Raw genomic sequence first — 27,870 nt, forward strand, 5'->3', positions numbered from 1 at the left:
CTTTAATTACTTTACACTTTCTTTAGAATCATCCGTGAAATGAACAACTCCCCTGTTTATAAGCCCAAAGCCAATGTTCTAGAAACTCACAGCTCCCTGTCACTGATTTTTTTTTTTTTTTTTTTTTGAGATGGAGTTTGGCTCTTCTTGCCCAGGCTGGAGTGCAATGGCGCGATCTTGGTTCACTGCAACCTCCACCTCCCAGGTACAAGCGATTCTCCTGCCTCAGCCTCCCGGGTAGCTGGGATTACAAGCCCCTGCCACCACACCCGGCTAATTTTTTTTGTATTTATAATAGAGACGGGGTTTCACCATGTTGTCCAGGCTGGTCTCGAACTCCTGACCTCAGGTGACCCCACCTACCTCGGCCTCCCAAAGTGCTGGGATTACAGGCCACTGTGCCCGGCCTGTCGATATTTAACTATCTTTCCAACTATTGATTTCTTCAAAGAAGACTGGTTAATTAGATTGTGTGTAGATACTCACCCCCAAATTTTCCAGAAGCAGCTGCATCACCTCATCACAGAAAGGTATGATGTTGGATTGCAGGGCACGGCATAAGTCTCCCACTAAGCCCACAGCTGCCAAACAAACCTGCCAAGAATCAAGGAAATAATCTTCTAACAGAAAAGGCTGCCTGCTGGGGCAAGACATTATTTTTAACTAGCTGCTAGGCTTTTATCACTTGAACCTAGAGTCAAAGGAGAAAACATCTTCCCTCTGCCGAGATTAATTTTTCAGCAACCAACACGGCAGGAAGGGAACAAAGACTATCTGAGAGAGATCACTGATAAAGGTTTAAAAAAACAAAAAAAAAAAGCCTTGCTCTCCAGGGTGCTGATAGCTCAACTTTACAGCTGCTCCCACATTAGTACTGTCTAGGCAAATAAACAGTCATCTTATCCACCTTTATCTGGTGCATCTAATATCCTGTTTTTCATGGACTACTTCCAGTTCAAATATTCAGGCAATGAATAAAGCAGCTTGCCTTTTAGGACAATGTATAAGGAAAAACTACTTAAGCTATAAGAACCTGGTTTTGTCTGCACTACAGTGACTATCAGGTATAAATGGGAATATACTATTTTGAAAAGCATATCCTACCTGGTACTCAGCATAATTTTTTAATCCAATGCCCAGGAATGGTTTAAAGGCCTCCATGTACTTGAGGAATTCACCACCCAACACTGTAATGAAATAAACTATTAGCCAATGACAGCACCACGTGTTAACACAGAGGCAGGTAAAAATAACCCATAACCTACCTCTCCCAAAACGTACTCACTCCACTCAACAGGTTGGGTGGAATGTATGTTAGTTACCGATTCCATCATGAAGACATTAAAGGCTTGCATAAGCCAAATTTATTACTGCTGGAAGGGCCCTAATTCTTACACCACAGAGACAATGCCCACTCTCCACAGAATAGGGCTTTACTCTGGCTAATACAACAAAGTGGTATGGCCCTCAAGGAATGTTGGGGTTAATTTTAAATGGTCTGAACCAGCAGTACTGACTCTTGTCCGCCCCCTCATCTGATAACAGCATGTCCTTTCTGCAGGCCAGCTGCAAAACAGGGTCCTTAGGCAGTCCCATCAAGGGCTAAACAAGCCACAGTCAGGAAAAGCAGCACTGGGCTTCAGATCCAAATCAGCCACTCCAGGAGCCAAAATTAACTTCTTTGCCCTTTCAGAGGAGTGGTCACATGTTGACAGACCAGTTGGACATAGGCTGTTTATGCCAAAAACAGGTCTGGTCCTCAGGAGAGTGGTCCTCAGGTAAACGGCCTTAGTAATGTACTTACAGGCCACACATGAAGAGGCATTCCAGATTCCTAAAGTGCTTTGTAATGGCCCTTCAAAGAGTCTTAAGTCAGATATGACTTCCCCAAACCAATTTTGCAGTCAGACATGTAAAAATCAGAAAATCAATTCCTAGAACTTGCTCAATGTTTCATTTCATCCCATACCAGGCTCCATGATGTGTCAACCTTAGTCCAAAAGCATTACGAACCAAATCAGGTGATGGCAAGTACCAGGAAAGAAAATAGAAACTTTTGGCAGGGCACAGTGGCTCAAGCCTATAATCCCAGGTACTCAGAAGCCTGAGACAGAAGAATTGCTTGAACCTGGGAGGTGGAGGCTGTGGTGAGCCAAGATTGTGCCACTGCAATCCAGCCTGGGCAACAGAACGAGTCTCAAAAAAAAAAAAAGAAAAAAAAAAACCACCTCTACCAATCTTAGCTGCAAACTGGCTCTCCATTTAAATGGACTGACAAGGCAGTTATACAAATTTAAGTGGTGTGCACTTAAGTTCAATCTAACTTTGAAGTGACTCATGCCCCAGTAAAAGGACTATGCTTTCTGTAGTCAAAAATTCTTTAATGTCCTGGCAAGGAGGATTGCCTGGGCCCACAAGTTTGAGGCCAGCCTGAGCAATATAGTGAGACCCTATCTTCACACACACACAAAATTAAGCTGGGCCCAGTGGCTCACATCTATAATCCTACCACTTTGGGAGGCTGAGGCAGGAGGATCACTTAGGAGTTGAAGACTAGTCTGGGCAAAATGGCGAAACCCCGCCTCTACCAAAAATATAAAAATTAGCCGGGCATGGTGGTGTGCACCTGTAGTCCCAGCTACTCGGGGAGCACTGAGGTGGAAGGATCACTTAAGCCCAGGATTTCAAGGCTGCAGTGTGCCAAGATTGTGCCACTGCACTCCAGCCTGGGTGACAATTATTTACGGCCACTGAAATGCCTACATTCCAAAGACATTCCCTGACCAGACAGTATTTCTCACTGACCTTCCACCAGTGTGCTAACTGCCATCAGGGCATCCTCTTGTACTCCACCAGATCCAGCTGTGCTTTGGAACATCCTTAACAGGGAGGCCATAACCACATCAGAGATCTGCAAAGCATCTTGATGTTGCACTTTCCGAAGAACATTCTGTGAAATGAGTTAAGAGTTCAAGATCAGTTGATTCCAAATCTCCCATTCAGAACACTATACCTTTTCTTTTTAAAATCAATTAAGTCCCTTGATATTTTTAAATTTTGGGAATGCCAAATGTACTTTTTATACTCAAAAACATTGACAGTACCAGTCATCAGCAATGCATTTTAACATTTCTCCTGTTTCTCATTTCAGAACAAACGTGAGCTGATCCTCCATTGTGCAGAAGGTCATTTCCTCTGAATTGCGTTTGTCTTACTGTCTGACAAATCCCTGCTGGTAGCCTCCACAGTCCAGTCTTACTAGAATGATAGTTAAATTACTTCAGCTTTAGAGAAGGCCCTATCACCTTACTCTTACTCATAAAACAAACAAAAAGCAACCCTTCCTATATCCTACCCATTTACAGATGATCTAGAAATAATCTTGATACAATCAAACCAACCTGACTTCTTCCATCAAACATTCCTTCCTCACTCTTGTTTGTTTCAACTAATATCACTGACATTAGGTCAAACAGCAAATGTTTCAAAAGATGAAGGTACAAATTCAAGGCTTTATTTTTAGCCAAGTGAACTACAGCTAGGAACCAAATCTGACTGAGCAAGGCTTGAATAACCTAACAAAAAACCAAGAGTTTTTTGGTTTTCAAAATCGAAATACCAAAACCATTCAAGCTGCCAACACAAATGAACTATACAGCTGAGAGGAACCATCACACATCAAGTAGTTTCCTTCTCTACACAGTGATGTTAGTTGAAACAAACGAGAGTGAGGACGGGAGGTTTGATGAGTGTATATTGAATTAGGAGAAGTTAAGTTGGTTTGATTTTATCAAGATTACATCTAGACCATCCGTAAGTAAGTAGGATTTGAATCTTTCTAGACAGACAGGAAAGGCAGGTGGGAAATTCCTCTCCCAATCAATCACAGATCAAAGCCTTCTGAGAACAGCTTCTGATCTGCATCATCTATACCATTTTTGAGTTCTGTGTGTACACGAACTTGTCATACTGAGATATTAATTATTTTCCCTGGAGTTAAGAAGTGATAAGGCACCATCATACCTGAAGAGTTGCACAGAGTAAAGACTGAAGGTCATTGAACTGGATTCTATCGGATGTGCTCTGGATATGTGACTACAAAGAAAATAAGAAAACATACTTTACATAAAAACCTTCCACTTTTGCTGGGACCACTTAATAATCTTCCCTAATACTAACATAGGCAAATAAACAACAACAACAACAAAAAAACCCATAATACATATAGTGGCACACATATATGAGTAAACTGTGACAAGCAATGCTAATATTAAAGTGCAATGTTTTGTATAAACTTTATATCTTTCTGAGAAAATATATACTTAAACACTAAAAAGACAGAACAGTCTGGAAAATAGACCTAGGCGTCAAAAGTACTGCCCCATTCCCACCCATAGTCAGGGGTGCTCTTAGATCTCACCTCCATCTGAAGCACCTGTTGTAGTCGTTCCATGATGACCAAAGTCGTTTTCTGGACAGCAGGATAACAATCCTTGGCACTGTTTTTTACAATTTCCATCAGAGATTCATATGCAGAACTCCGCAGGTTGTTCTGGTGTCCATCAGGTCTGTAAAGAACACAGCAAAAATCTTAAAAAGTCTCAACTGAAAAGGACAGGGAAGGACATAGACAATGTCTTGCCAAAAATAAGAACTCAGGAACTGGTATGACTGCGGACCTGGTTTGAGTCTGGAAACACAATATCCAAGAACCAAATCTTCAAGTCCTTTGAGCCAATGGCTATGTTCATTATGGTCTCCAGACAGTTAAAATTTAGAATGGCCCTTTTAGGAAATGGGCTAAAATTATAGAGGAAAAAATGGTTTGAAATGGTAAAGAATCATGTGAACAATTTAACAGGTTGTCTGAAGAGCTATGAAGAAAATACCCCAATTTTCTCGCCTAGATATGGTGGCTCATGCCTGTAATCCCAGCAATTTAGGAGGCTGAGGTGGGTGGATCACTTGAGGTCAGTTTGAAACCAGCCTGGTCAACGTGGTAAAACCCCATCTCTACTGAAAATATAAAAATTAGCCAGGCGTAGGGGCACATGCCTGTAATCCCAGCTACTCAGGAAGCTGAGGCACAAGAATTCCTTGAACCTGGGAGGTGGAGGTTGCAGTGAGCCGAGACTGCACTCCAGGGCAACAAGAGTGAAACTCTGTCTCAAAAACAAAAACAAACAAACAAAGAAAAGAAAATACCACAATTTTCTTCATTCTTTTAAAAAAGATGTCTTCATATACAATCTCAAAGAGGCATGGAGATGATGGGCACAGTGGCTCAGGCCTCTAATCCCAGCACTTTGGGAGGCCAAGGTGGGCAGACCACCTGAGGTGTCAGGAATTTGTGACTAGCCTGGCCAACACGCAAAACCCCATCTCTACTATAAATACAAAAATTAGCCAGGCATGTTGGTGGGCACCTTTAGTACCAGCTACTCGGGAGGCCGAAGTACGAGAAACACTTGAACCCGGGAGGCTGCAGTGAGCCAAGACTGCACAATTGCACTTCAGCCTGGGTGACAAGAGCGAAACTCTGTCTCAAAAAAAGGGGAGATTTTTGTGCTCAGCTCAGGTTTACTTTGCTCATGACTTTAGGTATAGCTCACACAAAACATGAACTGTTAAAGGTTGTCTCCAACTTAAAACACCTTTAAACAACATTTCAAAAGCTTTTTTCTAAGTCAACTGCATTTACCCCAAATTCTTCATCCCACATAAAAATATGGTAGTTGGCCGGGCACGGTGGCTCATGCCTGTAATCCCAGCACTTCGGGGGGCCAAGGCAGGTGGATCACGAGGTCAGGAGATCGAGACCATCCTGGCCAACACGATGAAACCCCATCTCTACTAAAAATACTAAAATTAGCTGGGCATGGTGGCTTGTGCCTGTAGTCCCAGCTACTCAGGAGACTGAGGCAGAAGAATCGCTTGAGGAGGTTGCAGTGAGCCGAGACTGCACCACTGCACTCCAGCCTGGGCAACAGAGCAACACTCTGTCTCAAATAATAATAATAATAAAAAATAAAAATAAAATAAAAATGGTAGTTATTGATTTGGTGTGGCAATCAAATTCATAATGAATACTATCATTTCTCTTGTAACCAAATACTCCTGTTAACTGTCAATGCTGCAAAATGAAGGAACCTCTCTAGATCAATTACTGTCTACAAAGAAACTAGAGAAATTACACTATATTCAGATTTAAGCTATAAACTGAACAATTTTAAGGTAGGTGGAATTTACATCTCTTTATCTTTAAACAAACCAGTCAACCAATCATGGGATTCTTTTTTTTTTTTTTTTTTTTTTTTAGATGGAGTTTTACTCTTGTTGCCCAGGTTGGAGTGCAGTGGTGCAATCTCAGCTCACTACAACCTCTGCCTCCCAAGTTCAAGCAATTCTCCTGCCTCAGCCTCCTGAGTAGCTGGGACTACAGGCATGCGCCACCACACCCGGCTAATTTTTTGTATTTTTAGTAGAGACGGGGTTTCACCATGTTGGCCAGACTACTTTCGAACTCCTGACCTCAGGTGATCCAGTTGCCTCAGCCTCCCAAAGTATTGGGATTACAGGCGTGAGCCACCACGCCCAGTGGGATTCTTTTTTTTTTTTTTTTTTGAGACCGAGTCTCGCTGTTGCCCAGGATGGGAGTGCGGTGGTGCAATCTCGGCTCACTGCAAGCTCCGCCTCCCGGGTTCACGCCATTCTCCTGCCTCAGCCTCCTGAGTAGCTGGGACTATAGGCGCCCGCCACCACGCCTGGCTAATTTTTTGTATTTTTAGTAGAGACAGGGTTTTACCTTGTTAGCCAGGATGGTCTTGATCTCCTGACCTCGTGATCTCCCGGCCTCGGCCTCCCAAAGTGCTGGAATTACAGGCATGAGCCACTGCGCCAGGCCTCTGGCGGGACTCTTAATTCCACTAGAGAAGGTAGAGTCTTGTCCTGTCTCACTATGCTTCTATGATTAAGCTAGATATCCTCCACACAGAAGGCAACAGAACTTGGATGCAAAGATGTCACTCATTTCTGTGAAATATCAGTTACCTGTCTGTAGTCTCCAGGAGCTTCTGAACTATGAGTTCAAATGAAGAAGACAAGCAATAAGTAGCTGGTTCTTCCTGATCATCAGCAACATCTGCAGCTTCGTAAGCAGCTTCAGCCAGACTGGAGAAAGCCTGAAATGCAGATAGGTTCAGTGTTAATCCTGAAAGAACCCCACACCTTAGGACCATCTCATTTTTCATTAAGATACTTTGGGCTGTGTCAGTGAACTTCCAACTTTTTCTGCCAAGGTAATCTCTAAGATGGCATTTTACAGGTGTCTTTTAAATTAACTATTTATTTATTTGATTTGTACTTTCTGTTCATCCTGTCTGATAATCTGACAACTCTCTAAGCAGCAGAGTACTTTCACCAATACCTGCCATTTCTTCTGTTTCTGATCACAGAAATCCTGTCCATTTCATTTCTCCTGTTTCCTTTCACAGACTTTTAGCCCCATTCCTTATATTCCTTATTTGAACTTCCTCCCCTTAACCAATTACATTAGCCTATACTGACTCAGCATTTAGGCTGCCTACCTTCCTTTCCTCTTGCCCTCTTCTCAGCAATGATACTTCTTGTAGCCAACAACTCTCTACCTTAATCAAAACTTCTTGTCCCCAAGCAATTCAAGAAAGCAACCCAAATCCAGATAGTTTCCCCACTGGGTTACCATGACTGTTCTAAGTGGTTCAGGAACCAGTAACCGTGAGTCAACTGTTCCCACTGGCTCTTGCAGTTGGAATCTCCCCCACATTTTAATTGAATAAATTAGGAAGAAAATGTTATTCAGAAAAAGGCTTCCGGTGAAGCAGATCCATTTCTCTCCCACACCTTCTACTTTCTTGCCAATGGCAAGGCAAGCTCCTTTTCTCACCCGGAAGAAAACCCCTTACCCAGCACACATTTGAAGCCACTCTGGGTTCAGCACTGAGGCCCTCAATCAGACACTGCAGCAGGGGAGCCAAGTAGACATCATTGATGGCAGCTTCAGGAAGCAGCTCACAAATTCTGCCTACAGTCCATGCAGCTGTATCTCGAACAACTACACTGGGGTCTTTCATTAATTCTATTAAGGTGGGCATAGCCTGAAAATATAACAGTTATTAGCAAAGCAAAACAAAGATTAAAATTCATGTTAACTACTACTTCAGAAAAAGAAATACTAATGGATGGCTTAACTCAAAAAAGTCACCAAGATACTTTTGTAATTTTACAGGACATGGTATGAAACATCTTTCAAAATATTTGAAAATATCTTTCAAAACTCCAGTTTAGAGTTTTATATTAAAAATTTGGTATAAATGCTTTCAGTAGTCTGCAATAAATTACTCAGATAGAGGCCGGGCATGATGGCTCATGCCTATAATCCCAGCACTCTGGGAGGCTGAGGCAGGCAGATCACTTGAGGTCAGGAGTTCAAGACCAGCCTGGTCAACATGATGAAATCCGGTCTCTCTACTAAAAATACAAAAATTAGCTGGGCATGGTGGCACATAGTCCCAACTACTCAGGGGGCTAAGGCACGAGAATTGCTTGAGCTGGGGAGCTGGAGGTTGCAGTGAGCCTAGATTGTACCACTAAGCTTCAGCACTCCAGCACAGGTAACAGAGTAAGACTCCAGCCCCCCGCCTCCCCACCTCAAAAAAAAAAAAATTACTCAAATACTCAGAATTCCCAGGATGCACCTATGATGGCATCTGGCTATATCCAGAAAGACTGAATTCTTTAAGCACTAAACTCAAGTATAAAACTCCTTTTTTTTGAGATGGAGTTTCACTCTTGTTGCCCAGGCTGAAGTGCAATGGCACGATTTTTAATAAAAAAAAAAGCACAACATTTCCACAAGAACATTTTCATTATATAAAGGCCATTTTGTCCAAAGAATAGAATAATAATGCCATTATTAAAAATTATGGGGAATCAGTGCTAGGTGCAAAAAAAATTATCGGGAAATGTTTACAACATAGTATTAAATGAAGAAACATGTTATAAAACAATCTGCACAGAAAGCGCCTGTTGCACACACATATACACAGGAAAAAGCTTCAAGGATAAATACAGAGTTAAGAGCGGTTATTTCTGGGCAATGAAATTAAAGGTGACTTCTCTTTTGGCTTTTTTCAAAAGTCTCTGGATCATGCTGACTAATTAGAAACCTAAGAAATATATTTTACTCTCATTAAAAGTAAATAGGTATCTAGAAATAATCTTTGTAGATGACAATTTACAGTTTTGTTTTGAAAAATAAAGATATGCTTTAAGTTTAAACAATAAATATTCTACTTTCTACTCCAAAAATCCCTCAGCTTCACCTGTATAACTAGTGGTTTGAGCTGACTGGGCTCTGGTCCTTCCAAGATACAACCAAAAGCCATCACTGCTGCATCCCGGTACCGCCAATCTGGGTTCTTGATGTGTTCTTTAATGAACGGGAGGACATGTGGGACAATGTCATCTTCACAGCAGGTGGCCAGAAGCATGAGGCACACCCCTGCTGCTTTGCAGGGGTTCCAGTCATCGTCATCATCATTTTCGTCCTGGTGAAAGAATATGGCACTAGTTAAGATTTTGTCCAAAGAATCATTTTAACTCTAAAGGTCCTCTGACTACTTGAATGTCTTTAGAACTTAAACTTCAGGGAAATAAAATATAAGACCTTTATATTTTCTCTCTTCCACAAACATTCATCACAGCATAGTCTTTGTTAAACAAGATTCAGAAGGAAGAAGATTCCATTTAGTACTAAACAACAAGAATGAAAAAATTCCAACTACATCCAAAAAGAATGAATCCCAAACATTTAGAACAAAATGCAGAACTAGAGTGTATGCTGTATGATTCCAGTTATATAAAGTACAAAATTGGCCAGACGCGGTGGCTCACGCCTGTAATCCCAGTACTTTGGGAAGCTAAGACAGGTGGATCACCTGAGGTCAGGAGTTTGAGACCAGCCTGGTCAAGGTGGTGAAACCCCGTCTCTACTAAAAATACCAAACTTAGCCAGGTGTGGTGGCACGTTCCTGTAGTCCCAGCTACTCAGGAAGCCAAGGCAGGAAAATTGCTTAAACCTGGAAGGCGGAGGTTGCAGTGAGCCGAGATTGCACCACTGTACTCCAGCCTGTGTAACTGAGTGAGACTGTCTCAGAAAAAATAAATAAATAAAAAGAATAAATAACGTCCAAAATCAACAAAAATTAACCTATGGAATAACAGACCAGGAAAGTGAGGGAGTTTCATGACTGGAAAGAAGACATGATTCAATCAAAAGTTCAAAAAAGAGGCAAGGCGCAGTGGCTCATGCCTGTAATCCCAGCACTTTAGGAGGCCAAGGCAGGCAGATCACTTGAGGTCAGGACTTCGAGACCAGCCTGGTCAACATGGTGAAACCTGGCCTCTACTAAAAATACAAAGATTAGCTGGGTATAGTGGCACATGCCTGTTAATCCCAGCTACTCGGGAGGCTGAGGCAAGATAATCACATGAACCTGGGAGATGAAGGTTGTAGTGAGCCAAGACTGCCCCACCACACTCCAGCCTGGATGACAGAGTGAGACTCTGTACCCCCCATCCCCCCAAAAAGACAAAAAACAAAAACACAAAAGTTCAAAAAAGAAAAGATTCCACTAATATCTCCTCTTAAGTTAAAATCCAAGGTATAGCTTCCTAATTGTGGCCATTCACACCACATAATAACTTAAGGCATGTTGCCTACGCAGTTTCAGAAAATCACACAAAGAATAATGTGTTCTCAAAGAGGAAAAGCACAGTAAAAATATAAGAAAGTAGGCCGGGTGTGGTGGCTCACACCTGTAATCCCAGCACTTTGGGAGGCCAAGGTGGGCGGATCACAAGGTCAAGAGATCGAGATCATCCTGGTCAACATGGTGAAACCCCATCTCTACTAAAAATACAAAAATTAGCTGGGCATAGTGGTGCATGCCTGTAGTCCCAGCTACTCAGGAGGCTGAGGCAGAAGAATCGCTTGAACCCAGGAAGCAGAGGTTGCAGTGAGCTGAGGTCTCACCACTGCACTCCAGCCTGGCGACAGAGTGAGACTCCGTCTAAGAAATAAACAAACAAATAAATATAAAATACACACACACACACACACACACACACACACACACAAAAAAGACAAGACACAAAGTCGAAAGATAAAAATAGCAACGATAGGCGAGGCGCAGTGGCTCATGCCTGTAATCCCAGCACTTTTGGAGGCTGAGGCGGGTGGATCACCTGAGGTCAGGAGTTCGAGACCAGCCTGGCCAACATGGCAAAACCCCATTTCTACTGAAAATACAAAAATTAGCTGGTTGTGATGGTGCGCACCTGTATTTCCAGCTACTTGGGAGGCTGAGGTGGAACACTGCTTGAACCCGGGAGGCAGAGGGTGCAGTGAGCCGAGATCATGCCATTGCACTCCAGCCTGGGTGACAGAGTATGACTCCGTCTCAAAACAAAAGAAAAAAAAACAGAAACAAAAAACCTGAAAGGAGAGGTTAAAATGTAAGGGAACATCCAGTTCATTTTAATCCAAACACATCCCTACTTAGCTTTTGAAACTACTATATTGAGAATCATACACATCCCTAAAAACAATTACATTCCTGTGTACAAAGAAATGATGCAGTGCTCAGTTACCAGCATTGTTTCCTCAGAGTACTAGCAGCTCTTTGGTAATAACTTCACATGCACCAAAAGAACCTTCCCAAACACCATATCAAGAAACACTGTGTTGCATAAAGTCGGGAGAACAAAAGCAACCAGGACACGGTCCTCATAAAAGAACTTCTATATTTACTCATTAGACCCCAATCTTTATGAAGTCTTGTCACTTCACTTTCAGCCTGAATCTTAATAATTCAAGTTAATCATCTTAAAGGATTAGTAGAAGGGTTTCTTTCTTGGGTTGGGGTCCTTCATTAGGATCTGAATAACTCATATCCAACTTCCTTAGCATTTTAAAAGCATATACCCTGTGAACTCACAAAAGTATCCTAGACATTAGAACAGATAGGCAAGTGGCCTAAAACCAGCATATCTTTGCTCCCAACCTTGCTTCACTGAAGCGTTGATAGAGCACCTCTCTTCTATGAGTTTGGACAATGGAGCACTCAGGAAATCAGAGCAGCATGTGGCTCACTCCTGAGCAAGATGCATCTGAGATGTTAAGACCTAGTTCTCCTTCACAAAGAAGTCAGAGCCTAGGGGATCTTCTAGATCCAGCTTAGCTGTTCCTGAGCCATCAACAACAGAACATCAAATAGTTGATGGGTTGCCAAGTTCCTTCCATGGAAACTGTTCCACAGCAAACAGTTGACTCTTAGTAAGGTTTCACAGCTTACCTACCTATATTTGGAAGGTAACTCACCTGTTTAGTTAGTGTCTGTGTGAGGATTGGAACCAGATACTGTAGTGCTCCCTTGGCATAAAACTTGCTGGTGTGCTCAGGGGGCCGTCCTTGTTCTGCTGCCTGAGGAGAAACAAAGCAAATTCTAGACAAAAGCAACCAAGCTCTGTATACTAAAGGCATACAATGAGAGCTGACCAGGGATCTCTTAACAGAAACAGAAACATACAGGGATAAATGGTAACATACAATGTGATCTTGGAAAGTGCTCATTTTTTGGTCTACTTCAGTGAGAATCTTTTAGGCCCTTTTAGGCCATATATTACAGGTCCAAGGCAACATTGAGTATAACTTTTTTCATAAGTTCAATTCGTATTGACAACCTGATATTTAAGTGTTCCTTGGATCAACACACACACCCAGTTTGCCTAAAGATGCCAAAAAAAAAATTTTATTTTTGTCCTGAAATAAGTAAAGACAAAGCTGGAAACAAAACTCTGAATTCAAAGATTCCAAATACAGAACTCCCCCTTCTCCCCCATATCTGACTCTTTCACCAGAGTTAATAAAGTATCAATTATACATCCCAGGCTTGCATTAGGACTTCCAAAAGGAAGTAATTCAGCATCAGGTATCACCTTGGTAAACTGCAACAGCCTGCTGCCCCCTTGTGTTCACAGTGATAATACCACTATTTATGCTCAATCATGCCTGACTGCTTGGCAAAAACTGAGAGCCCTCATAAATTATCTGCCTTCTTCATGAAGGGCTCTGGCTAGCAGAAAAGTCAAAATCTCTGCCAATGGAGATACCCTCTAAACCCAGACAGAATAAAGTTCTCCTAGAAGGGGAATGTCATCCACAAATGAGATATGTCCCAAAGTCTATTCAGAATAATAAGTTCTCCCCAGCTCACCTCTGAAGCCTCAATGGCCAAATCCATTTCCTCATCACAGACATTGGACCAGAATTCTATCCCTTGTAGGGCCACCTCATCAATGTCACTTTTCATTGCTTCAATTGTGATCTTAAGAAGAAAAACACCCCAGGCCCCAAATAAGTACTGATTCAAGTGAGTCCCTGCCCCAACCCGGCTTTAACCACAGACATGCAAATTTCAGAAATGTAACTTATAAAAAGCAAGCTAGGCTTGAAAGAAAAGATAGAAAAAGGAAGATTTTCTTTCTTTCTTTTGGAGATGGGGTCTCACTCTGTCACCCGGGCTGGAGTACAGTAGCACAGTCTCAGCTCACTGCAACCTCCACCTCCCACACTCAAGCAAACCTCCCACCCCAGCCTCCTGAGTAGGTGGGACCACAGGTGCATGCCACCTCACCTGGCTTATTTTTATATTTTTTGTAGAGGCAGGGTTTCACCATGTTGCCCAGGCTGGTCTCAAACTCCTGGACTCAAGTGATCCCTCAGTCTCAGCCTCCCAAAGTACTGGGATTACAGGCGAGAGTCACCAACCCAGCCTCAGATTTTCAAAATGCAGGTTTTTTCTTTTTTGTTTTTGAGACAGAGTCTCACTTTGTGGCCCAAGTTGGAGTGCAATGGCACGATCTTGGCTCACTGCAACCTCTGCCTCCTGGGTTGAAGCGATTCTCCAGCCTCAGCCTCCCAACTAGCTGGGATTACAGGCGCATGCCACCACGTTCGGCTAATTTTTGTATTTTCAGTAGAGACAGGGTTTCACCATCTTGGCCAGGCTGGTCTCGAACTTCTGACCTCAGGTGATAATGCCCGCCTCAGTGTCCCAAAGTGCTGGGATTACAGGCGTTAGCCACCGGGACTGGCCTCAAAATGAAGGTCTTTTACCCACACAAAGTAGCACCAGTTTTCTTGGCACACCACTGATAAGCTTAAACCTAACAGTCTCAAGGAATTTCCTTGATTCCATAATATTAAGTAAAATATTACAGAATTGGCAAAATAGCAACTAAGGATGATGGGCTCTGTAATTAGCTACAAGCTCAAATCATATAAATAGAAATACTTACTGCAAAAAGAGCAGGACCCATATATGTCTCCATGTACTGATAATATAAGGACATTATCTTCACCAGATTCTGTAAAGCAGCCACTCGTACCTTTTATGAAGAGCAGATCAGACAGTTTACTAAAATAACAACGCAATCTGACAAAGTTAGAGTCACTCAAATGGGCCAATAATCCTAAGGATTAATTGAGGTAAATATGGGATATGCTATCATTTCCCTAAAATTCGTTCTCTCCCTTCAATTCCCTCATTATCCGTTCCTATTTATTTTCCCTCAGTCCCCTCCGCCTTTTTTTTTTTTTTTTTTTTGCATTAAAGGTGCATGTGGAACCCATGGTAGGGCTAAATTCACTAATACTATATTCTTTCTTTTTTGGGGAGGGGACAGAGTTTCACTCTTGTTGCCCAGGCTGGAGTGCAGTGGCGTGATCTTGGCTCACTGCAAACTCTGCCTCCCAGATTCAAGCAATTCTCATGCCTCAGCCTCCCAAGTAGCTGGGACTACAGGTGCCCGCCACCATGCCTGGCTAATTTTTTGTATTTTTAGTAGAGACAGGGTTTTACTATGTTGACTAGACTCATCTTGAACTCCTGGAGCTCAGGCAATCCACTCACCTCAGTCACCTAAAGTGCTAGGATTAAAGGTGTGAGCCACTGCGCCCGGCCATTTCTCTCTTTTTTTTTGAGACAGTCTTCTTGCTCTGTCACCCTGGTGCAAGTATAGTAGCCATGATCATGGCTCACTGCAGCCTCAACCACCAGGCTCAAGCAATCCTCCCACTTCAGCCTCCCACGTAGCTTGGACTACAGGCTCACCCCATCACGCACAGCTAATTTTTGTGGACATGGAGTTTCGCCATGTTGCCCAGACTGGTCTCCCAACTCCTGGGCTCAAGCGATCCTCTGGCCTCAGCCTCCCAAAGTGCTGGGATTACAGGCATGAGCCACAATACCCAGTCACCCAGTCTTTTTTTTTTTCGAGATGGACTCTCCCAGGCTGGAGTGCAGTGATGTGATCTCAGCTCACTGCAACCTCCACCTCCCAGGTTCAAGCGATTCTCCTGCCTCAGCCTCCTGAGTAGCTGAGATTACAGACATGCGCCTGTGAAGTGTTGAGATTACAGGCGTAAGCCACTGCGCCTGGCCTCAGTCCTCTTTTTTTTTTTTGTATTAAAGGTGCGTGTGGAACCCATGGTAGGGCTAAATTCACTAATACTATTCAGACTGAAGATGTTACTTCTACCTTCTTGAAGGGTCAGGTTTCGGGTATAGCAATAGCAAAGCTGTTTTAATGGCTAGAGTGGAAAACAATCACTTGAATAAGTGATTGTTGGCAATAAAGTAGCAAATCACTAGGCAATAAAGTAGCAATGCCAATCAAAAACTTTTTCTCCCTTAACTGTTTGTGTATACATATATTTTTAGTAGAAACGGCTTGAATAACCTAAGGCAATGAAGTAGCAAAGCTGATCAAAAATGTCTTCTCCCTTAACTGTTTATTTGTGTATATTTTTTAGTAGAGATGGTGTCACTATGTTGCCCAGGTTGTTCTCCAACTTCTGACCTCAGTGATCCTCCTGCTTTGGCCTCCCAAATTGCTGGGATTATAGTGTGAGCCACCACACTGGCCCCTTAAACCTTTTTTAAGAGGATGGCAACCTCCATTACAATTCTTCCCTCTTCTCCAATGTTTTTATTAATATTAATTATCATGGTTACTTTTTGAGATGGAGTCTCACTCTGTTTGCAGTGGCATGATCTCAGCTCACTGCAACCTCCACCTCCCAGGTTCAAGCAATTCTTGTACCTCAGCCTCCCCAGCAGCTGGGACTACAGGCACGTGCCACCACACCCAGCTAATTTTTTTGTATTTTTAGTAGAGACAGGGTTTCACCATGTTGGCCAGGCTGGTATGAAACTCCTAACCTCAGATAATCTGCTTGCCATGGCCTCCCAAAGTGCTGGGATTACAAGTGTGAGCCACCATGCCCAGCCAGAATATTAATTACTCCTAACCTCAGATAATCTGCTTGCCATGGCCTCCCAAAGTGCTGGGATTACAAGTGTGAGCCACCATGCCCAGCCAGAATATTAATTATTAGTAACAATCAAACCTTATTGCTGAAGTCAACTGATTCCCAATATTTCAAACTTACATTAGATTTGACATTTCCTAGGAAAGATGTGAGACAGATTTTTCACATAACCTACCCTTACACTTACCCTCGTATCTGGACACTGTGTGGCTTCACAGACCACCTGCATAATAAAGTGCCTTTCAGACTGTAGGAAGAATAAAAATAAAGAGAATTAGGGGAGCATAACCTGTACATAGGAAGATTTCCAGACTCCCTCTACAAGGAAAACCGCTCGCTCCCTCAGGGCCCCACACAGCCCTGCCTGGTACAATCAAGCCACTCTCCCTTGAGATGGTACCGCACTATAAAGGCTATAAAGAGTTTATCTTCGGTGTCTGCTATGTGACTTGCCCTCCAATGAGGTCCCTAATCTTTTAATCTCCAAGATGACCTTCACTAACAAAGACTTCAGGGAGGAAACAGAAAAATGTAGGTCACAAGGTTTAAATAAAAATGGTTGGTTAAAAGATAAAAATCTACATGTAGGAAAATCATTTCCTTATAGTTAAAATATAAGAGAATTCAAAACATCTGCTTTATTTCAGAGACCAAATTTGTTTTCTGAGAGGTAGCAAATTCACATCAAATGTGGCGAGAAAAGGGAGAATACAGTAATGAACTTTATGTGCTACCCTCCTAAATCTTCCAAAATCTATTAAGGAAAAATCCAGTTTTTTAATCAATTAGAATTGCCATTTGCTCTGGGGTTTCAGACCTTTCGAAAATCAAGAAATGGTAAAAAGCCAGCTAAAGTGTCAACAAACATATATACAGAAATACTTTCAGACCATGACCCTGGCAATTTTACTTGTAGGTATTTACCCAAAAGGACTGAAAGCAGAGTCTCAAAGACACACATGCATACCCATGTTCATAGCAGCATTACCCACAATAGCCAAAAGGTGGAAGCAAGCTAAATGGCCATGGATGGACGACTAGATAAACAAAATGTGGCATATACATACAATGGAATATTAATCACCCTTGAAAAGCAAATTTTGACAAATGCTACCCCTTAGATGAATCTCGAGGACATCATATTAAAACAAACCAGTTGCAAAAAGACAAATATTATATTATTCCACTTACGTAAGGTATTTTGTTAGAGTAGTAAAATACATAGAAACTGAAAGTAAAATGATGGTTACCAGTGGCTGAGAAAAGGGGAAATGAGGAGTTGTTGTTCAGTATGTACAGTTTCAGTTTTGCAAGATGAAAAAGTTGTGGAGACTGTTTCCACAGCAATGTGAATCTACTTAACTGTACGTTTAAAAATGATTTAAGATGGTTTTATGTTATTCATTGCATTTTCAGCCAAAAGTTTATATACATATTATATATACACACAAAACGTTTACATATATATTATACACATACAGATACATGTGTATATATACAAATATCTACACACACACACACACACACACACATATGTATTTTTTTTTGGAGACAGAGTCTTGCTCTGTTGCCCAGGCTGAAGTACAGTGGTGCAATCTTGAGCCTTGAACTCCCAGGCTCAAGTGATCCTCCCACTTCAGCTTCCCAAGTAGCTGGGATTATAGGCATGTGCCAGAACACCTGGCTATATCCTGTTTCTTAAAAACACCTTCCTAAGGTGGTATGAAACAGACCAATTGCCATAATTTTTATTTATTTCATTTTTCATTCTTTTTCTTTCCATTATAAGCCCTGTAAACACAAGAGCTCACAAAGCTGGTTAAAAACTCAGTTGCTCCTCTCCACAGAAATCTTTATTTTTTTAGAGATAGGGTCTTGTTACATCGCCCAGGCTAGTCTCAAACTCCTCGCTTCAAGTGATCCTCTTGCCTTGATGGCCCAAAGTGTTGGGATTACCAGATGTGAGCCCCAGCACCCAGCCTCCCCAAAATCTTTAGTACAAGGCAAAAGATTTAAAAGATTTACACAACCTTAAAAGAAACCAAAGTAAACCAAAGTATATAGTACATACCATAATTTCTTTCTTTCTTTCTTTTTTTTTTTTTTTTTTTTTTGAGACAGTCTTGCTCTGTTGCTCAGGCTGGAATACAGTGGTGCAATCTCAGCTCACTGCAACCTCTGCCTCCCAGGTTCAAGTGATTCTCCTGCCTCGGCCTCCTGAGTAGCTGGGATTACAGGCGCATGCCACCACGCCCGGCTAATTTTTTTGTATTTTTAGTAGAGATGGGGTTTCACCATGTTGGTCAGGCTGGTCTCGAACTCCTGACCTGATGATCCACCCTCCCCCTGCAACCGGCCTCCCAGAGTGCTGGGATTACAGGCTTCAGCCACCGTGCCCAGCCTATTTCTTTCTTTTTTTTAAGAGACTGTATCTGACTTTGTTGCTCAGGCTGGCCTTGAACAACTGGCCTCAAGCAATCCTCCCGCCTCAACCTCTGAAGTAGCTGGAGTACAAGTATGCACCACCATGCCCTATAATTTTAAAAAACCCAACAACATTCCACGCTTTGGACTGCAAAAGGAAAAACCTAAGCTTAGAAACACTTTATTTCCAAAAGCATGATGAGAAATGGCAAACACTCCATGGGCATATCTCACACAATACAAACTGGACTAAACTGGAAACAAATACTTTTAAGTAGGTGGTACTTTCTAAATCATAAACTTAAGAAAACAAAACAAAAAACTTACATTTAACTCCTTCATCCTTTACTGTCTGAATCTATACCTTATTGCGAAAAAACTTACCTCTTTATCAAAGTTTGCTTTGGTGAACTCCAACGAGTTCAGGAGTGCATTAGTAGCAGCTAGCTTCACATTATTACTAGGCTCTTCTTTCCTCATCCCCTGGATTATGGCAGTCAGAATCTCATTGGATTTATCTTGTAGCTGCTCTGGGTCCTGTAACAAGCAAAGAAGTGCAATGAATATACAGTCGGCCCTCTGCAGCCATGGGTTACACATCTGTGGACTCAAGCAACTATGGATTGAAAATATTTAGAGGAAAAAAAGTGGATGGTTGCATTTGTACTGCACCAAAAGGTGCGTGTACACCTTTTTTTCTTGTCATCATTCCCTTAATACAGTATACCAACTATTAATATAGCATTTACATTGAATTAGGTATTGTAAGTATTCTAGAGATGATTTAAAGTATAAAGTATATGGGAGGATGTGCATAGGTTATATGCAAATACTATACCATTTTATATAACAGACTTGAACATCTGAGGATTTTGGTATCTGAGGAAGGTGTTGGAATCAATCCACCCCAGAAGACTGCCATAAGGAGCTAAAATATTAGCTTTCTTCCCCCTTCTGTGCAAATGGAGATGGCAGTCTGTTGGTGTTTTCCAGGCCATCTGTACTCTACGGTAAAGCTTCAGGACATTTAAGGGCCAAGGCCAAGAATCAACACCTGGGCACATCTAGGGAGTCTAAGACCAGGTCAAGTGCTGTGGGCTCCTGTGTTTCATAAAGTCTATATATTAAAATAGACACCAAGAGTGGTAACCTCATCAGGAACAACAGTGCTGGGAGGGCTGCATCTAAAATACCTTGTCTCCAGTGGCTAAACCAACTACATCAAGTGTTGGCAAACTTTCCGTAATGTAGTAAACTAAAATGCACCACAACAATCATGGTACATTCAGGATCTTAAGAAAAAGGATTGGTCAGGGATGCTCCAAATGAGAATATCCTCATTTTGTAAGTCTAGAATCTAAGACTCTTCAAACATGGACTTCTGTTTTCAGTTTGTGATCAAGTTTCTTAACTTTAGGGCATGATTAGTAATGTGAAGACAGAGGCCTAGGGGAAATAAATCAGTCTTACTTTCAAAACACTGTGCAATTTAGCTTGGCTCTCTTCGTGATTCAATAAGGTAGTACCAATATCATTCATGTCACAGCTAGAGGCAATCAGAGGTATATAAACCAGATACATTAGGCAAGCACTTACTATATCTTGGCAAATATAACCGATAGCTTCCAATGTCGACTCCTTCATGTGCTCTGTGCTGTTGGGGTTTGTGACATTGGCCACCAGCTGAGGAATGAGTTCTGGCCACTGGTTTACTGGGATCTCTGCACAAGCAATACCAGCCACACACTGTGAGGCAGAACTAGGCCGGTAAGTTTCTGTGCCCAATGTCTGCAAAACCTGCACCAAAAAAGACAAAAGATACAAATTTCTAACACTATTTGACCACATTTTGCCCACCACCACACTTCTTATATTAGTGTCTCTGAATTCTTCTTTTTTTTTTTTTTTCTTTTTTAAGACAGGGTCTCACTCTATTGCCCGGATTGGAGTGCAGTGGCACCGTCACAGCTCACCGTAGCCTCACCTCTATGGTGCAATCTATCCTCCCGCCTCAGCCTCCTGAGTACCTGAACTACAGGGGTGGATATGCAGACATACCCAGCTATTTTTTGTAGAGACAGGGCATCACCATATTGTCCAGGCTCTTAAAAAAAATAAAAAAAGGAAATACAAGGCCTTACTCTGTTGTCCATGGTGGAGTGCAGTAGCATAACCATAGTGCAGTGGCACAACGATACTGCAGACTCGACCTCCCAGGCCTCCCCATGTAGCTTAGACTTGCAGGCACGTGCCATCCCACCTAGCCAACTTTTTTGGATTTTTAGTAGAGATGGGGGTCTCCCTATGTTGCCGAGGCTGGTCTCAAATTCCTGGCTTCCCAAAGTGCTAGGATTACAGATGTGAGCCACTGCGCCCAGGCAGCTGTCTCAGAATTCTTTTTTTTTTTTTTTTTTTTTTGGAGACAAAGTCTCGCTCTTGTCCCCCAGGCTCTAGAGCGTGATGGTGCAATCTCGGCTCACTGCAACCTCCGCCTCCCGGGTTCAAGAGATTCTCCTGCCTTAGCACCTCCCGCCAAGTAGCTGGGATTACAGGCGCCTGCCACCATGCCCAGCTAGTTTTTGTATTTTTAGTAGACGGGGTTTCACCATGTTGGCCAGGCTGGTCTCGAACTCCTGACCTCAGGTGATCCACCCACCTCGGCCTACCAAAGTGCTGGGATTACAGGCATGAGCCACCGTGCCTGGCCTCAGAATTCTTATCTATAATATGGAGAAGCAGAAAAGGCTGTCAGAAAAATCCAGCACAGTAGCAACATCAGCATAATCAACGCTGCCCCAGAACCTAGAAATAAAACCAGTCATCCCCTGCTTCCAAAAGGAATTCTCCAAAATAACACACCTCACTTCAACCTTCAACACAAGATGGGAAACCAGAAGTTACAAGGGGAGGTAGCAGTAAACGGCAAAGGAGAGAGATGGGGACAAAACTCATCTTCCAGGCTCATTGTTGCTTTTATAACAATAACAACCTCATTTTGTGGACAGACATGGACACTAGAATGAAGCTAGTTCTGGGGCATTCAGGTGGGTCTGATTCACAGTAGATCACTGTCTAACCTGATCCAAGGAGATCTCACTCATGAGACGTGGGCTGAAACAAAACGTTTTCCTTCTAATCACTGACAACCCAGCACTCTGGGTGACTTACATAGAAAGGCCTTGGTCAAGTAACAACATCACTAAATACAAAAACAAAGTTGCTGATGTTAATAACACCCATGAACTTATCTTTATATAACTTCCAATTTGAAAGGATTTGTTCTGTTTGCCCAAGAATCAAAGAACTGTTCTCTCTACCACTGATAGAATCTAGCCAGATGTCAAAACAAGATCCACTTGTCATTAAACATGTCTCGCTTGACATGGTAACCACACCACCATTTATGTAAAGGGTAATGGCACAGGTATGATAAAAGATGAAGTCACAATTGACCTAGAGTTAATCATTACCATGATCAGCTAATTCAGTCAATGAACTCACTAAGAATCACCAGTCCACTCACAGGCAAACAGTTAACTGTTCTGGCATGAATACGGGACAAAGAATAGCTGCCAGATATCCAGACCAGCTCTGCTGACTGGGTTGGATCACTTAGTATCCTGCTTTGCAGCAGCTAGTACCAATAATGAACTCCCCCTTTCCTTCTTATATGGTATATCATCATCCCTGGCCCCCACCCCCATCAGCTCTACCCAACACTAAACAGTTCTGATTGATGTTGAATGAAAGGCTTTGCTCTGGAGGACCAGCAGAGCTAGAATGGACAAAAACTGTATGTCAAAGACATGAGGGGGCCGGGCGCGGTGGCTCAAGCCTGTAATCCCAGCACTTTGGGAGGCCGAGACGGGCGGATCACGAGGTCAGGAGATCGAGACCATCCTGGCTAACACGGTGAAACCCCGTCTCTACTAAAAAATACAAAAAACTAGCCGGGCGAAGTGGCGGGCACCTGTGGTCCCAGCTACTCGGGAGGCTGAGGCAGGAGAATGGCGTGAACCCGGGAGGCGGAGCTTGCAGTGAGCTGAGATCCGGCCACTGCACTCCAGCCTGGGCGACAGAGCCAGACTCAGTCTCAAAAAAAAAAAAAACAAAGACATGAGGGAACAAGGGGGAAAAACAAGGTGAACTGTCCAAAATGCCAGAGGCTGAATGGATATTATTAACCCAAGTCCAGGGTGCCTTCACACCGCACTACATCATATCCTAGTACATATGTGGAGTGCACTGAATCCCATTCTACTTTTACCTTTTTCCTTTAGATTGCTTTCTGAAGACTCCATATTACTTGAGGTGATTAAGAAACTACAATTGTCCAACTCCTGGGTACTAAAAGTTTTCTGTTTAAACTAGAGGTAACCTTAATAGTAATATTCAATTATCAAAAAAGAGAAACTGGCTCAATTGTGCCCCAGTATCCAGATTTCAAAAAAGATCACTGACAGTGAAACTTAGTATTAATTATCAGTTGTGCTATGAAAGAGAAAAAGGCCAAGGTAACTGTTAGCTTTTTTTCCCCCCATGCCCAAGGGCTTAACCATGCCTATACAAATTATTATCTAATATTTATTTATTTTTTTTTAAGAAACGGAGTCTCACTCTGTCACTCAGCCTGGAATGCAATGGCACAAACTTAGCTCACCGCAATCTCTGTCTCCCAGGGTCAAGCAATTCTCCTGTCTAAGCCTCCTGAGTAACTGAGACTACAGGTACCCCCTACCACAGCCAGCTAATTTTTGTATTTTTAGTAGAGACAGGGTTTCGTCATGCTGGCCAGGCTGGTCTCGAACTCCTGACCTCAGGTGATCCACCCGCCTCAGCCTCTCAAAGTGCTGGGATAACAGGCATGAGCCACTGCGCCCACTTGTTTTTTTTAAAGGTTGGTGTTAAGAGTGATGTGCCAAAAAATAAGCCAATTACAATTCCAATTACATCTTATCCCATTTACTAGTGTGTAATTTAAGAAGATGAGAAACTGAATGGGCACTATCAGTATCGAGATTTCCAGTGATAGAATATACTTCCATTTATGTCACTTAGCTGAGAGAGAAGGAATTAAAATGTTATTATTACACAAGCAGACCCAACATGAATAGAAACAGCTCTACATATTCCAAAAAGATTTGAAACCAAGTTGGATTTAATAAGCTGGCTCCTTATCATGGGTATGCAAAATTGGTGACAGAAGGAGGTACACAACTAGATAGAAAAGTTGGTGCCTTACAGGGCACTACTTTACCTAACGCTGATATCTAGAACCAGGAATTAGCAAGTATGATGTGCATAACCATGACCTGCACAAGTACATATGTAGGAATTCCCTACTAGTTTCCACTCAGATACCAAGGACAAAATGATGATTGCACAGGTATTTAACTCACTCCTCTTTGTGCCTTACCCATGTCAGACAGATCACTAAAGAACTTAATTGAAAAACAGCCAGGCGAAGTGGCTCACGCCTGTAATCCCAGTACTTTGGGAAGACAGGCAGGCAGATCATCAGAGGTCAGGAGTTCAAGACCAGCCTGGCCAACACGGTGAAACCCCCATCTCTACTAAAAATACAAAAATTAATTAGCCAGCCTAGTGGCGTACGCCTGTAATCCCGGCTACTCAGGAGGCTGGGGCAGGAGAATCACTTGAACCCAGGAGGTGAAGGTTGCAGTGAGCCGAGATTGCGCCATTGCACTCCAGCCTGGGCAACAGAGCAAGACTCCCTCTCAAAAAATACAAACAAACAAGCAAAAAAACAAAACAAAACACCAGTCCATATATTCTGAGTCCTTTGCTTCATTTAGAACTATGAATTTCTAATTCAACAAGACAGTAACAAGAATGTCACGATTCAAAATTCATCACCTTTTCTCCCCAAAATTCATCCCACTCTAAATGCCCTGGGAAAAAAGTCAAGTGTTTCTGAAGAAAGATTTTTTATAATTGGCTAAGTAGATAAAACGCCATTAATGTCACACTCCTATTTCACAAACTCTTTGGGCCTCCAAGGCCCAAGAGATCATGTAACTTTCCTTCTGACTCCACATAGTGCCATGCTAAACCAGCAAAGATTGAGATTTAAACAGCAGAAGTTCAACAAGAGCCAGGTGCTGGTTGACTGGATAATCACTTGGGGAGACAGTTTAAAAAACATCCCTTGGCCAGGCGCAGTGGCTCACGCCTGTAATCCCAGCACTTTGGGAGGCCGAGGCAGATGGATCATGAGGTCAGGAGTTCAAGACCACTCTAGCCAAGATGGTGAACCCGTCTCTACTAAAAACACAAAAATTAGCTGGGCGTGGTGACGGGTGCCTGTAATCCCAGCTACTTGGGAGGCTGAGGCAGTGAACTTCTTGAACCCGGGAGGCGGAGGTTGCAGTGAGCCAAGATCATGCCATTGCACTCCAGCCTGGGGAACAGAGCAAGACTGTCTCCAAAAAAAAAAAAAAAAAGTGCCTGAGCTGTACTCCAGAAGTACCAAATCGGAATTTCTGGAGAGCTTGGAAATACGTATTAACAAATTCCCTAAGTGATGTGGGTATACAGCACCAATTTATACACTACTCCCATTTGTCAAACAGATTTTTACAAATTATGACACACAATTAAAGTTTCCCAAGCTGCTGCAGCCTACCTCAATCATCTAAAAAGAATTCCAATCCATCAATGGGAATGGACAAGCTGTGCTGAGAAAGATTTAAGACAAAGACAATTTTTATCTTTAGGTGAAGTTCAGGTCCCAGAAACCTATCACACTGTCAGCTCTATCCCATGCAAATAGCAAAAGATCTGAGAAAGCAATTTCTTGTTCTCTAGGCAATATAACCAAACAGATGAGTGTTACTCACATAGTTCTTGACTTCTCGTCGAGCATTAGCATCAATAGCAAGCCACCTCTGCTGATATTGTGCCTTGATATCTGGATCTTTAGATGTCAAAGAGTTCTTGATTTGTAGACCAGCTGCAACTCTGGCAACCTGACTATTTCCTGGATTTGCCAGCACTCTGGACAGTTCCACAAGGAAAGTGGGCTGTTAAGGGAAGATAAATTTGTAAATAAAATTATCTTAGGAATTTCCACAACTGAGAATAATTTATGGAGCACTGAACCACCGGAGGAGGGGCGAGGTGGGGGGGGGGAACTAATGTCTAATTTTTTTTTGGTATATCATAAGCATCTCAGGAAACCACAAAATACCTACTACAAGACTTCTATAAAAACGTTACTTAGTATATAACAGGAAGTCTTCCACTTTTCTCATGGAGCCTAGCACTTAATGAGGAATTGCAGATTTTCCTATCAAAATCATTCCTAGTACCCAAATTGTCACGTTATACCCCCTGAATTGCAAGGTTTTAGAGTATGGTAGTAGTTAGTCTTCTGTGTATACTGAGGTGTCCCAAGAATTCTTAATAATGTCTGGTACTTGAATGAATGGCTGTTACGATGCGGGTAGAAAATAAAACTGTTTATCTAAATTTCAAAAACCTTGGCCCCAAAAGAATGATCCAACTTTCCATCTCATGGCAGCAGCAGGGTAGCTTTTCATCCCATGGAAGGAGGTGATCTTTTATGAGAGAGGGAAATACAGATAAGCCTAAACAAACTTAGGAGCCTCATCCTCTGTTTTATTTGTGGGCACTCAGCAAAAAGGGAACAACGAAAAAAGCGGATTTATAAGGAAAAGTGGTAAGATATTTAGAAATAGGGAAAAAGTGAAAGAAAAAAATGTTCAGGCAAGCTGTTCAAGAAAAATAACTTTGTATCTAATAATCAACAATTATTTGCTCCTATACATTTGGACTTTAGTTGAGGAATACAGTGGATCCCTGAAAAGCATGTTCTTTTGTAACCTTTTGTAATCCACAGGCCTCAAAAACTACTCCCTTTGTTTAAAAATTTAACACACACACCTCTCTGTCCAGCAAAAAAACCGTGCCCAAACAGCAAAGTTAGCAGGAAAAGCCAAAAGCAGATACATTTTTCTTACTGCTAACAAGTTCTGCAATCACAGCAGAAGATAATTCTTAAAAGTTTTATTAATTATGTACCACTAAAGAATGTTAAGAATGTTAGGAATAAGATAAAAAGCTTCTTGCAAAATTAGCAAAAGCAGAAACAGGAATAATACCCTAAATGGAATTATCAGCCTATACTAGTGGAAAAATCTCTTCTAGGAAAGGATAAACAGGTTAGTTGTAAAAATTGGCACATATGAAGAACAAAAAAAAATCATTCAAAGGCAGTCTGTATAAAATAAGCCTTGTCACTTTGTTGATGTTGACATTTTGCCTATATAACACAAAGAAACACATATGGTTACAATGTTATTCAGACTTATTTCCTATTACCTTTCTCAAAGATGGCAAGCATCATCCAATCCTTCCCTCTGACCCCATCTCCCAATAGGAGATGGACACCAAAGAGAAACTTAACTGGCATCTAGGCTGTTTCAACCAATCCATCCCACATTTTTATACAAAGGACCAGTCTCTAGCGGACTTAGCTTCATTTTCTCCGGACCCCTTAAATTTTAAAATATGAAAAACGAGTAACTTTCCTCTGTGATTTCATCAGGAAACAGGCCCGATCTCAAAGATGAGCCTCAGACTGTTGTCTGGGTGCAGATCCCTAGTGATTAGGTTTCTATTCATCCAGGTCAGAAGGAAAGGAAAAAAAAAAAAAGGAAGAAAAAGAAAATACCCCGAGAGGAATAACCGGGCAGAAGAGGGAAAAATATTAGTGGAAATGGGTTAAGAGGCAGTCGGGTGCCAGGCCTGGCCATGAGCACAGACCAAGGTAGCGAGGAAAGGGCAGAGCTCTAGGAAATAGGTGGGGAGAGCCACAGGGGCCACGGGACAGGAAGGATAGCCGGCCGGGGTCAGACAGGGAGGGCAACCGGGCCCAGAGCTTCCACATGGCCCCTAAGCCTGACTCCCCCACCCCCACCTCTGCTGAACACGCAGCGCCGCGCAACCTAACTTCCCTTCCCTCCCTC

General features: G+C 42.3%; 1 protein-coding gene across 1 annotated transcript in view; it reads right to left on the bottom strand.

Moving 5' to 3' along the window:
* Positions 1-27,870, bottom strand: part of KPNB1 (karyopherin subunit beta 1) — a 34,873-nt gene that overhangs the window by 6,198 nt on the left and 805 nt on the right. The window contains exons 3-17 of the mRNA XM_003912895.5: positions 25,720-25,902; positions 20,456-20,656; positions 19,244-19,396; positions 16,623-16,682; positions 14,401-14,490; positions 13,317-13,427; positions 12,422-12,523; positions 9,363-9,587; positions 7,944-8,135; positions 7,051-7,181; positions 4,421-4,568; positions 4,024-4,095; positions 2,806-2,950; positions 1,105-1,187; positions 487-594 (exon numbers count right to left, since the gene is read on the bottom strand). Of these exons, the coding sequence (XP_003912944.1) occupies positions 487-594; positions 1,105-1,187; positions 2,806-2,950; positions 4,024-4,095; positions 4,421-4,568; positions 7,051-7,181; positions 7,944-8,135; positions 9,363-9,587; positions 12,422-12,523; positions 13,317-13,427; positions 14,401-14,490; positions 16,623-16,682; positions 19,244-19,396; positions 20,456-20,656; positions 25,720-25,902 (2,004 nt within the window). The remainder of the gene's footprint in view (positions 1-486; positions 595-1,104; positions 1,188-2,805; positions 2,951-4,023; positions 4,096-4,420; positions 4,569-7,050; positions 7,182-7,943; positions 8,136-9,362; positions 9,588-12,421; positions 12,524-13,316; positions 13,428-14,400; positions 14,491-16,622; positions 16,683-19,243; positions 19,397-20,455; positions 20,657-25,719; positions 25,903-27,870) is intronic.

Source organism: Papio anubis, chromosome 17 (genome assembly GCF_008728515.1).
Source record: "Papio anubis isolate 15944 chromosome 17, Panubis1.0, whole genome shotgun sequence".
Classification (NCBI taxonomy): domain Eukaryota; kingdom Metazoa; phylum Chordata; class Mammalia; order Primates; family Cercopithecidae; genus Papio; species Papio anubis.